This window comes from Manis pentadactyla, chromosome 3 (assembly GCF_030020395.1).
Source record: "Manis pentadactyla isolate mManPen7 chromosome 3, mManPen7.hap1, whole genome shotgun sequence".
NCBI lineage: Eukaryota > Metazoa > Chordata > Mammalia > Pholidota > Manidae > Manis > Manis pentadactyla.
The window spans coordinates 117563286-117576212 of NC_080021.1; the positions used below are offsets into that span (position 1 = coordinate 117563286).

The following is a 12927-nucleotide window of genomic DNA, read 5'->3' on the forward strand; positions in this document are numbered from 1 at the left end:
GTAAAACACAAAACAAAACACACAACTGGTCGCAAGTTGGAAGATAATAATGAAGCAACTTGTTTTTAAACTTGCAAATAAAGGGAAAGAATAATTTATCCTGTTTTTCCTATTCAGTATACCACTGGATAACCAAACAGCACATGAGGGCAAGGTTCTCTATTATAGCTAACCAATAAAAGGATAATCAAAGTAGAGCATTACCATTCCGTAACTCTTAACATTAATGATCTAAGCACTATTTATCAATGGAAGCTCCAACTGGACATGATGTGCTGATGGAATACAACTACATGTGAGGCAATACTGCCCCTCAACACTTAACAAAAATCTTCATCTGGTCAAATCTGTAAATCCAAAACAAATTTACAGGACATACAAAGGACACAGGACTATGTTAAATGGTATCAAAAGGGATGTATGTGATCAGCAAAATCTGGGAAATTCTACAGGACAAATAACCTGCACTCTTCACAAATCAGTCATAGGAAAAAGAGATGAAAGGGAACTCTACTGCAATATATGGACTTTTATTGATCTTCATTCTAATTGTTTACAGTAATTAAAATTTTGTTCAGGAAATTTTTTGGTGTGATAATTGTATTTGGTGTGTGTTTTAAGGCATATGTATTTTCAAACATACACTGAAGTACTTATAAAAATATGTCTGGGATTGCTGCAAAATGATATGGGACAGGGTGTGCACAAGTGAGGCTGTGGATGAAGCCAGATTAACAATGGGAATTGCTGGAACTGAGTGGTAGGTATTTGGATCTTCATTACTCAGTCTGCTTTTAATATGATTAAAAACTCCTGTAATAAATAATATAAAAAGATAAAATAGCCAACCACTACCAGAATTTAAGAACAGTCTTTCTTTAGTTTTCTCCAACTAGACCTGAGTGACTATCAAGGAAATAGTCAAAAACAAACCTGAATGCTTCTTACACAGGTTAATAAGACAATCAGGCTCAGAGAACAGAATAACATTGTCTACATGAAAGTAAGATAACACAGATGAGACTGATTGTGCATTTCTAGCTCTTAATTCCTTAGCTTACATATTTAATACCCACTGTCCAGGAGTATGGAATGTATCAGGAGACAAAATATACAGGAATGTAATGACATATAAGTCACTACTGTGTCAAGATAGAAGGCCTTAGTCATATAAGGTCAACCTAGTACTTCAAATAAGTTTTAAGAAAGTCACCACTTGCAAAAAATTTTTCCTCTTTATTTAAACATAAAACACATTTACAGCATGCAGGTTAACTTAAAATTACATGGCGTCTTCCCAAACCAATTATCTTTGAATGTATCTTCAAGCACTGAAAATAAACCAATGTATTCCACAGGTAGACTCAGACTCCTTTCTATCATCTCATGTCAAATTGAGTTACATACAGTAGTTTTATTAAATTAAGCAAATAATTTAATTGATCACCATGAATAAATATTACTTTCATTTCATTGTTTCTCTTCTGAACCATTTATCACACCATTCAGAGGAACGTTAATATACTCAGTCAAAAAAAAAAAGCAAATTGAAGTGTTAAAGTTCTAGATGATCAGAAATGTTCATTTTTAAGAGTAAATGCTGTTTAATGACATACCATAGCAAAAAGAGCTCACCTGACAAATTTATGAATTCTTTGTACACTTTGTGAAAGTTTGAAATTATAAATAGAAAAGGATTGAGATATTAAAAAAAAAAGCCCTATGATTGTGTTCTGAACCAGATGCTAATTAGTTCATTGTTACACAGCACCAAGACCCGTGATGTATCTTAAAAAAAGGAAACTACCATATTCAAAAGAGAAAAATAAAATCTGCTTCGTTTAAGAATATTGCCAAAGAAGCAAGCTTTCATTTGAAAACAAAATATAAGTGCGTACGTGAATGCAGCCAAAGATATCTCCATTTAGAAAACTATCATCATAAATAAGCTGTAGCTTCCTTTCAAGTTAACTCTATTCAATCTTGTTTCATACCAAGGTTTCATCTCAGTATTTGGAGTGTTTTTTTTATCAACCCTAAAATCAACACAATTATTTAAAAGGCTGCAGACTACAACAGCAAGGATTTTTGACTGTTTAAAAAAATAAATAAATAAATCTATCTTTTAAATCAAAATTATTATAAAAGTGGAAACTACAATAGTTAAGGAAATAGAAAAATAAGCCAATTATGATCTGAGTCTTCTATGGCTCCAAATTTAATACAAATATCTGTGTATAAAACTTTTTCAAAAGTTAATTCTGCCAGCCAGATCCTCACACAGAACTTTCCAACTTTCCCTACTGACTGAATAACCTTACATCACCATTCTCTGTAAATTTCTGCCAACAGTTGCAGTCCCCCGCCCCCTGCACAGATATGCAAATAATGAAATCTTTCCCTATTACTTTTATAGCTTTCTAAAATAAACTGTTCACTTAATTATCTGAGAATAAGTGGCAAAAAGAGGTACACTTAGTGCTAATTACAAAATTATGGGCTACAGCCAACAAAATTTGAGTATTAGTGACTTGCAAATAATATACTATTTCTAGACTAAATAAGAAATAAATGATAGTGTATGACTTAGCGTAGCAAGTTAAAAACACCTCAAGAATTTCAGACCAAAATTTATCTATGTATTTATAAATTCTCCATGTATTTGTCCTGTCCTTCCACACTTTTTCTCAATTTCCATAGGCTATACATCAATACAGTGCTAGTATAAAATTATGTTTAATCCTATCTTAGCTCATTTCACAATATTAAGATGACAAATTGATATCTGTCCAATTCCTGTATTAATTAGCAGGTTCACCAGAATGAAGCGGGGTATTTTCATTCCATCAAGCTATGTTGATTATAGAACTGGGAAGAAGAGAAATACAATTTCTTTTTCAAACTCTCTTTCTTAAACTGTGAGATTTGCTTTTGATATTGCAAAACACTTCAGGATAATTCAGCAACAGGCATTTCATGAGATAATGAAGTAGCCTGGTTCAGTCTCAAATGCCTAGGCAGTTTTAAGGTTTCAGTGCTCAAACAGTAGTACTCAGAAACAAACTTTAGAGATGACACAAATAATTTTAACTCTGAAATCATTTCAAAGGGATTTAAAGTACAGTACTGATCTATTTTGTGGACATGTAGTGTTGTAAGTGGTAAAATTTAAGACATTTAATCTAAATGCTCCATTTCTCTAAAATAAGGAAGACATTTTAATAAGAAAAACAGGAAGCAATAGCAGCTAGGTAACCTAGATTAAAAAATAAACACATACACACAAACAAGTACAAAAAGCACAATCCTATATGATACAGTTAGCTTGGCACAGTGAAGACTAAATTTAAGACACAAAAGACAAACTGTGTAATAAATAGGGCCACAGTTGTAAACTGTCATTTTTCTCTCCTAAGATGCCAAAATTGCACTCTAGTTGTGTTGGAAAGCAGCAGAGTTTACAAGAAGACTAGGAAACAGCTGTACAGGCCAGGTATAATTTATACATTAAAAAAAAAGTTGTAATTCTACAATTTCCAGGAGTAGAGGTTATAGTCACTGAATGATTCTGCTTGATATTATGTCTTCTTCATACTTTCAACATCTGAAAAGGGGAGAAATCATAGAGAAAATATTTTTTTAGTATATAAAACTCATGTTTGAGATAATCATGAAAAGAACAAGTAAATAAAATATACCAATAGTTTAAAGACATTTCAGCTAATAGCTCTGACCACTTTCTGCAATTGAAAAGATGGTAACATTAAATGATTTGATTTCTTTTCCCTTTATTTACCCCTAAGTAGAGCTGTTTATGAGCAGTAGGATGTTTAAAAGGTCAGCCCTTCATTGGTTTTTGTTCTTCCCAAGATAACTATGAATGAGCTGATGTATGAATTATATATATATATATATATATATATATATATATATACACACACATATATATGTATTATATCTTAAAGAAAAAGATGGTTAATAAAATGGAAGCCAGAGGGCAGTGTCAGTGACATTCTTAAGCCAAGAACCACTAATGAGCAATGTTACTTACAGAATAGATGTGAATGAAAAAACAAAAGGGCTAGACTGAAGAGGGGTAAAAGGATAGAGATAAACAAGAGGTACATGTGGTAGTAAAAGTGACAGTGTAATAAACAATTCCAGCAGTTGTTACCTGAAAGCATCCTTCTATTAATTAAACTGCTTATTTACCTAGGTGTTAAGAAAAACTCAGCTTGTCCAAGGTATTGTATAAGCTAGAAGAACAGACATGTTATACTGAGTACTAAAAGCAATCAGAATTATTAATATACTTGCCATCTTTCCCAAAAACCGACCCAGTGTTTTGAAATGTTTTTCTTAATCATTAAAAAGCAATTTAAAACTTTCTCTAAAAAGGATTTAATTTTTCAGCAATGTATCACTTACATAGATCATATAAATCATGGTTTAAGAATACTGATGCAAGACTTTAAAAAATAAGAACAACTATCCTTTGGAACGGTAATGAAAAAAAAAACTGTCAGCAAATACACTTTTACGGTTACTTCAAATCTTGAAAACCCAGTTTGTTTAGGTTAGTTATCCTACCTCCTGCATTTGCTTACCAGCTGTCATTACACTGGCATTGGCACTCTCTTATCAAGCTAAAACCCAGCTTTATTTAACAAAGGCAATCCTCTATAAATGAGATAGTTCAAAGCTTACATATGAATTTAAATGTGAGGACATTATCCATAAAGGATAAACTTTAATCTGTGATCTATATTTATGCTTTGAAAATCCCTTTGTCCATCTCCAGTTTCGGAAAAGGCAGCTTGCATCTACTCAACACCCACTTTGTACTAGGTAACTTGTATAATTCTTAAGAATGACTTTCATCATACTAATAAAGGGTCTCAACAAATTATTTCATGGGGGAAGAAACAGAGGCCATCTCTACTTAGCAGGAAAAGAATGTCTACTGATGTGACACAATATTAAACACATACTACCTTCGATGTAGTCTGTTAAAAAACGTTTATGCTGAATCTAATAAATGCTTTCAATACACAGGGAACAGAGGACCAAGGCAACTACACACAAAAACAAACACATCCATACAGCATATGCTTAAGATAACTGACCTAGACTCTTCAGTAAATCAATGTCATTAAAAAGGGGGAGGGGAGATGTTCTAGATTAAAAGAGACTTAAAGGGTGTAACCAAATGTAAACAGCATCCTGGATTATACCCTGGTTTAGCAAAATCAGCTATGAAGGACTAAAAAAACCCCACACAATTAAAGAAATATGAAAATGAACTGGCATTAGATAACATTGTTACAGGGAGGAAAATTATATTTTAGAGATACATTAAATAGTTGCACCATGAATTCATAATTTATTTTTATACTTAAGAATTATAAAAGGAGTCAAAATGAGTTAAAAAAATTAACTTGCTCAAGTTCATAAAAGTAGAAAGGTCAAAATTCAAACTTAGATGAACTCCAATGTCCGTGGTCCTTTCACTGTGTCACTCTCTTTTAAATCCCATATTGTATGGACAAAAAATGGTATTATAAATTGTTGGAGATGTGAATCCTCCACAGTATCAGTTAACTCTAATCAAAATGAGAGCTAATGTTATGCAAAATGTAAAAACAAGCAAGATTAAAACAAACTGACTTAAGTATTTGTCAGAAACAGTTAATTCTGTCATAATTATCTAGTAGCTTTAGTTTCCAAAGCATCTATATACCTGGGACTTCCTAAAGAATTAAAATCTGAGTTCCTGATATGAAAAATCAGGTAGTTATTAAATGATAAATCAAGTCGTAGTATAAAATGTTCAGAATAAATTAAGTTAAAGAAGTATATGTAGTAGAATACGGGTAGTATATTAAAATATTTACCAGCAGTTTAAACTTCTTAATTTCAAAGTTGTAATATGTAAAGAAAGCTCCAAAAAGATATACCCAATATATTGGGTAGTATCTCTTGATATTTATTTTCTACTTTGTGATAATTCTTTATTCCCCACAGATATTATTGCATTATTAGAAACAAATAAGAACACATAAATCTGATAGAAAATCTACTCACAATAGGTAAATGGAAAAGGACACAGAAATAACTCATAAAGAAAGGAAAATGTAAGAAAAGTCCAGCTACATTAACAAGTCAATGAAATGCTTATTTTGGCTTATTAAACTAGAAGCTTAAAAACTATTAATACTCAATGCTAGCAAAGATGCAACAAATTGGACAGTATTTTTGGCTAAGATGCAATTTGGTGGTCTTTCTGAAGAGCAGTATATTAATATGTATCAAGAGCCTTAAAAATGTTCATACTTTCTTATAATCCTGCTTCTGGGTATCTTCTAGAAATAATCTAAAAGATGAGGGGGTATAAAAAGAAGTTTCACACTTTAAATTTCATATACAGGAATTCCAATTCTGAAATTTTCAAGGATGGAAAAAACTAACATACTTAATTAAATGTCCAGTCAAAGGAAATAGCTATAAACAATGGTATATTAGATAGAATACAGGAACTTTAAAAAATGACCCAGTGTTAGTTTAAAAACAGTAGTAACACAAATTCGAAGATACAGTATGATCTGAACTACAAAGAGAGACTAGAAGAGACCATGCCAAGTTACTTTTATAACCACGAATGTCAAAAAAAAAAGATACTAATGTGAGAATCCAAAAAAAGGGTTTAACAACCAATGGCTGAACATTTCCAAGTGTAGCTACGATTCAAAAGTCAGATGTCAACTACAAACCTGTAGGTAATGGTGTTAAGCTTACACTTGTTTGCCGCCTCCACCCCGTACTGCCACTGGCTGGCTGTTCTGAACAAATGCACCTCCTCCACGAATTGCACTTGGATGAGTTGGAGAAGCTGCTGGATGCTGCCCAGGACGAATAGGTTTAGCTAACGTGAAAAACAAAAACTGACTTTAGAATAAAACTTAACATGTGACTGCAATGATGTTTTAGGTTTCTTCTCTTTATTCACAATAAATTCCCAAATGCTTTGTTTTTCTTTGCCTTTTTTGTTTCTCAACTTCCTCAATTTCTCTTCTTCTTTTTGGTTACATCCTTTTCTCCAGGTCCTAAACAATTCTTTGCTTGTGAGAACTTGTGTGTGTATCAATGATTATTCTGAAGCATGTAATACTGCTGATGACTTATTCTCCTGCAAGAATTTGTAAGTCTCTCTGTTGTGGTAACATTGTTCTACGTAGTCACTCCTTTCCCTGACCATTCCTGTTTGCTTGTTTAGTTCTTATTTATCTTTCTGTCTTGTTACTATGGTTATTCTTCAATGATGCTCTTCATTTCCAACAATGCCACTCTTTGATAAGTTAGAAAATACAGACAAATACCACAACACATAATCAATCAATCAGATTAAGTTTTTAAGGTAAATAAGAACATTCAAACTAAGTAAGGTTTAAATGTTTTAATGTGTTCTACTAACCAATCTGTGCAGAATGTCCTCTCCTGGCCATATTCTTTGACCTGACTGCTTCCTTGATACGATCTACTTCCTGCTGATAGCGTTTGCGATCACGAGATGCATTTTCTTTGGCTTCTTTCAGCGCTGATTCCAAAGCTTTCACTCTCTCAGCTGTAGCTCTAAGTCGCTTTTCCAACTTAGGAAGTTCACAGCGAAGATCTGCATTATCACGTACCAACTAAGGGCACATTGAAAAAATAAGGATTCTGGCTTTCACAAGATGACTTAAGGAATATAAACAACTTACCATTATAAAAGAAAACTATAGGCTTTCGGTGCCATTTTTGAGTGATGCCTGATCTCATCAATCTAGTGGGAGGGACGGAATCACCTGCCCGAGAGTGTAAGCGCCACTAGGACTTTGCCGAAAAGCCAGTAAAAAATCGCTAAAAATTTCTTCGAGTAAAAGGCAATCCTTGGAGCTTCGCCAGGGGTGGCGCAGTCGGACTAAAAAATCATATTACCATAGGAAAACAATGGTGGGAAAAGGTGTTGCTACAGTAGCTCAACTCTTCTTAAAGCTTTGTTTCCATATTGTACGGGAGAGGGAAGTAGAGAAGGTTCTTCTTAAAAGTGGAAACTCAGAATATCAAGGCTCCAATATAGTATATGTCAAATTTTTGATTCTGACCTTTAGGAAAGAGCCAATTCTGGAGAACAACCGAACTTCTTTGGTTGAATACTCACATGATGCATTGGAACATGATAGGAGATTAAGGTTTATTAATGATAAAATGAAGATCATAATAAAACAGTCCCCTACTTAGACCAGCAGCTTCTACCGTCAAAAACCTTAAGACATTGACTTTATAAATAGGAAACAGAAGATAAAGCAGGAAATTCACTATTGAATGCTGTCAGTGTCAGTAGTAAACAGAAGTGATGGAAACAAATTTAATAATTCAGGAGACTTACTAAATTTGCCTGCTATTAAGAGCTAGGCTAGTAAAAAGAAATGCAAAAACTCTTATGTCGGACTAGTTATCAAGGTAAATATTTAGAAATGTTATCAAGTTAGAATAGTAATGGCATGTAATCACACAGCAATATTCTAGCAAATATTGTCAATTCTTGAAATATAAATAGTGTAATTGTAGGACTGAAAGTACAAATAAAATCAGAATATGGTAATCAGTAGAGCACTAAGTAATCAATATGGCAAATGATATAAAATCTGTTGTTTTCAATGAAATTTAATGCTTTTGATATGAGTCACTAGATATAACTGAAAATTCTCCAATTTTAAATTTATTTGTGATATAAATTTATTTGGGATGTAAACTGCTGTCTACCTGTGCCACTCATGAAGAAATTTTAATTATCCTGAATAATTTTACAGTGTGAATGTTTATGGGCGAAAAATGTATGCCACCGGAGAAAAAAACATTGCTCCTTTGGTACTTGAACTGGTGTTAAAGAAGGTTTTGCCAATTTACTGGTATAATCAATTGATATTAATTTGGTAAATATATCAAATTTAGGTTCTTAACTGTGTATTCTATAATTTATGAACAGACAAAAAGTTCATAATATATTACAGCTGTTTTTCAGTTCAAATAACTGCTATTTTTGAGAATTAGACAATGTTTGATCAAATGCCAGGTGTTCCTGTCCTCAAAGTCTTATATATTTGAATATTTATGTGTTAAACAGAATGACTGAATTAAATCTGAGCTTTTATGTTTAAGGTAAGGCTGTGTTATCTCCCTCTCAACAAAAAGTTGTAGCCATAATATATGAATTTTAGTGCCAAAATTATAGAAAGGGGGTGGATTCAGTTTTTCCATCCTGAACAACTTCACGGTTTAGGATGGGAAATTGAAAGAAGAATGATGGAGAACTTGTTACTCAGAAAGTTACTGTGGATGTTTTCTTAGGAAAATGAAAATAAGATAATTTAATAGCACAGGACTTAATTTAAGTAGGAAGTTAATATATAAATATAATGAACTCTTATATAATACAGATTTCAAGTTCTAAGCATAAATACAATATGTAACATCACCAGACTATCTCATGCCATGTTGTCCTTTGATCACTACCTATTTTTCTGAAATGAGAGTTTTCAAAGTTATCTTCATGTAAAAAACAGGAATAAACTGAATGCAGAATTGAAATAAATATGTGTTGAGTTGTCAGCAGTCAAAAAAAGAAAACTACATTTCATATCAGTATTTTCTATTTAAGCTTATTTAATTTAGGTAGCAGCATACAAAGAATACTTATCATACATATACATTTCTCTCATAGATAAAATTTCTTTCAGTTTGGGGGGTTTGGGAACACAGCTTTTCCCTCCTAGACAACAACAATAAGTTTTAACATAGTGTTAAGTCTCTTCAGTGAGACACTAATATGTTGGAAATGAATATCCTTTTAGATACAGTAAGACCCACAAGTAAGTAAAAATTTAGCAAGCCCCTTAATAAGTGTTGAAAGCAAGAAAGGATAAAAATTCCTTAACTTTACTCTAGTGTAAACATCAGTGTAAAATTTTGTTATTTTACAATAACAAAGAGATGCCAGAATTGAGCATGCCAAGAAATTTTTTTAAGAATTAAATCATCTATCAAAACATAATTTAAAAAATAAGCAAAAAGAAAAAGAAAAACATAGTGAGCATTACCTAAAAAAAAATGAATTGTCTCATTATTTTATATATTTCCCACTCAGGCATTAAATTTAGAAAAAGGCAAAAAATACTGTATTTTAACTGCAAAGGATTTTGTCTACTAGAGATTTTTTAATTACCATGAATAAATTAAGTAATCTGACAGACCTGAAATCCTAGAAGTGATACATTTTTTTCACTGGCCTCTTGATAAAAGGGTTATTAAAAATATTAACCCCCCCCCTAAAAATTGCTAGTGATTTATTTACATAATTGCTTGATAAAATGACAGAACAGCTCAAGGCACGAAAACTCCTTAGGACTCTGGAAGAGTCTAGTTAATTGCCACTCCTCACATTTTTATTCTTACAATGTTGTAGCTACCACAAAATATACTCTTTATTACCTGTTTGTGCACTTTGGTGAGTTGTTCAAGATTATTTTCAAGAAAGGAGATTTTTTGCTTTTGAGCAGCACTGCCTCCAGTGTCATCAGAATCGATCTCGGCACTCTAAGAAAAGAAGGTCCATGAACACTATGAGGTAATTTAAAGATAAAAAATATATTATAGCTAAGCTCAGCTACACAAAATTTGTGACGACAATGTCAAATTACTTCACTTATGAATACAAAGACTCAGACATGGCCAGCACTATTTACATAAACACCCACCACAGTGTATTTTATTACCTTTTTAACTCTGGTGGCCAGGTCCTGAACAAAGAGCTTTCGCAGGTTGTGTAAAGTCTGAAGTTCTTTTGCCTTAAATTGAGAACAGCAATGTTTTTGGAATTTCGTCTTCAAACAGTATAAACAAGGAGAAAACACCCATTAAATATTTCCCAACCTTACTTATTTTCATGTTTTCCTTACCACTGTTTCTTCCAAACCCTTCAAGTCTTGTCTTGCTTGTTCTCGTCTATCTTGCATAACCCTAAACAATGGAAGAATATATATACATATTTTCAACTTTGATTTCACAAAATTCTCGTTTTATTTAGCATAAACACTGGAACAAGTATGTTTTTATCTGACTGATTTTTCAATTCAAATGAAAGGTGATTCTTTAAAAAGTTCACCCACATTGTGTCTTTCAAATATATTTTTCTATGGGTTATAACCTCATTCTAAATCCACAGAAAAAAACTCTCCTAACAATGGAAGAGATGAAATAAAATGTGGCAGAATGTAAGGAATAAGGAATGGTTCTTATTTTAGAATATGCTACATATAGCATACTGCTATTGATACAAAATAGTTTTATCTGGGAATTACACAGACTATAAATTATCTAAGACTAAAATGTTTTACATGTTTTACATTAAAATAACTGTTAAGATTCAGCAGATCAACTCTGAGCTGGTAGTGATGGTGTGACTACTCTAACAGCAATTCATTTCCAAACTGTCTCTTATAAATTCAAGGTACATGAAGAGTTAAATGAGTTTTCTAGTTGTTCAGATTCTAGAAAATTGAGTATTGTCTACACTCTTAGAAAATTAGAAAAAATAAATTGTGAAAACCTCTGTTCAACAGACAAGGATGAAACAATGTTCTTTTATGAAAGGTTAAATTTGACAAATTCAGTTTTTGTGGCAGATACTAAAATTTTCTACATTACTTTATGTCATGTTTTAGATTTATTTTTAATGAAGGATCTGGAAGTTATCTGGTGGCACAAAAATAGCAAGCAGGTTGATAAAAAGATATCTGAATCCTGACCATCGGTGAAATGTAAGATCTAACTTGTAGCTTTTAGGTATAAAACAAACTAATTCATACAGTTTAACACAAGTACCCATTCTATTCAAACAGTAAAATGTTTCCACTGTATTTATCTAATAATAATGCCTATATTACTCTTAATTTAGTTTTTATTTTTAAACTTGAGTTGAACTATTTACTCACGTAAGTTCATGCAGTTTTCTACTCTTTTCCTGATCTGTAGCTTTCAACTTCTCATGTTCTACTCTCAGACGTTCCTGCTCTAACATCATTTTCTGGTTTTGGCTGACAAACGAGAAAAAAAAGTAACACAACTATCAATACACCATTTTCTGAATGTTGTCATTAAAAAATTCAGACCTTTAAATTCTGTAATTTCAACATTCAAATATCCAAGGCTTCTTCTCTTATCTTGTTCCCCACCACAGGGAGAAAGGAGGAGGACCCAGCTCCTTTAGGTCCAAAGCATTTTTTTTCATATTTTGGTTTGAAACCATGATTTTATTCTTTATCTGTCATCTCCCTGAATCCTTATCCCTAAATCCATTAGGTATTAACAATAAGACCCATATCTCAAACTTTGTCATAATTTTTATTCCTCTCCTCTGGTTCCTTCTCCAATCATTATTTAGTTGCAGTTCTCCACATTTATAAATTCTATGCTATATGCATATTATAGAAGTAGGGAAAATGTCTTCTAGAAAAACTAAGATTAACTCCTACTTAAAAAAAACCTTTAAATCCCATAATTTCCAATAAAATTTTTCTCAGTTAAGAATATTTTTAATTTTTACAGTACTTTTAAAATAAAAGAAAGTTAAGGAAATAATTTGGAAGAGACTGTGGTGTCTATTTGGGAGTTTTTTTCTTTTTACCAAATATTTCCTCCATCAAAGAAACTAAGAAATGTTTTCAAAAATTTCATCTGGAACTTAGAAGTTACAGACATAAATGAAGAGATTTTCAAGTCACAAACTGTAATTTTAATGAAAAAAATGCAGGTTTCAAATAAGGACATATTATCCATTAACCCATTATTTCCTCTTGTCTAAACAGTCAGTCGTTCTGAATTAGTTTCTAA

At 32.1% G+C, this 12927-nt stretch overlaps 1 protein-coding gene across 3 annotated transcripts in view; it reads right to left on the reverse strand.

Annotated features, from left to right (window-relative positions):
* Positions 1-1709: 1709 nt before the first annotated feature.
* Positions 1710-12927, reverse strand: part of KIF5B (kinesin family member 5B) — a 40372-nt gene continuing 29154 nt past the window's right edge. For 2 of the 3 annotated variants that reach the window (XM_057498353.1, XM_057498354.1), the window contains exons 20-26: positions 12030-12131; positions 10995-11055; positions 10812-10883; positions 10528-10632; positions 7472-7688; positions 6796-6922; positions 1710-3604 (exon numbers count right to left, since the gene is read on the reverse strand). In XM_057498353.1, the coding sequence (XP_057354336.1) occupies positions 3598-3604; positions 6796-6922; positions 7472-7688; positions 10528-10632; positions 10812-10883; positions 10995-11055; positions 12030-12131 (691 nt within the window). In that variant the 3' untranslated portion in view covers positions 1710-3597. Of the gene's footprint in view, positions 3605-6770; positions 6923-7471; positions 7689-10527; positions 10633-10811; positions 10884-10994; positions 11056-12029; positions 12132-12927 lie in introns of all 3 variants that reach the window. The other variant, XM_036912218.2, reaches the window with a different exon arrangement.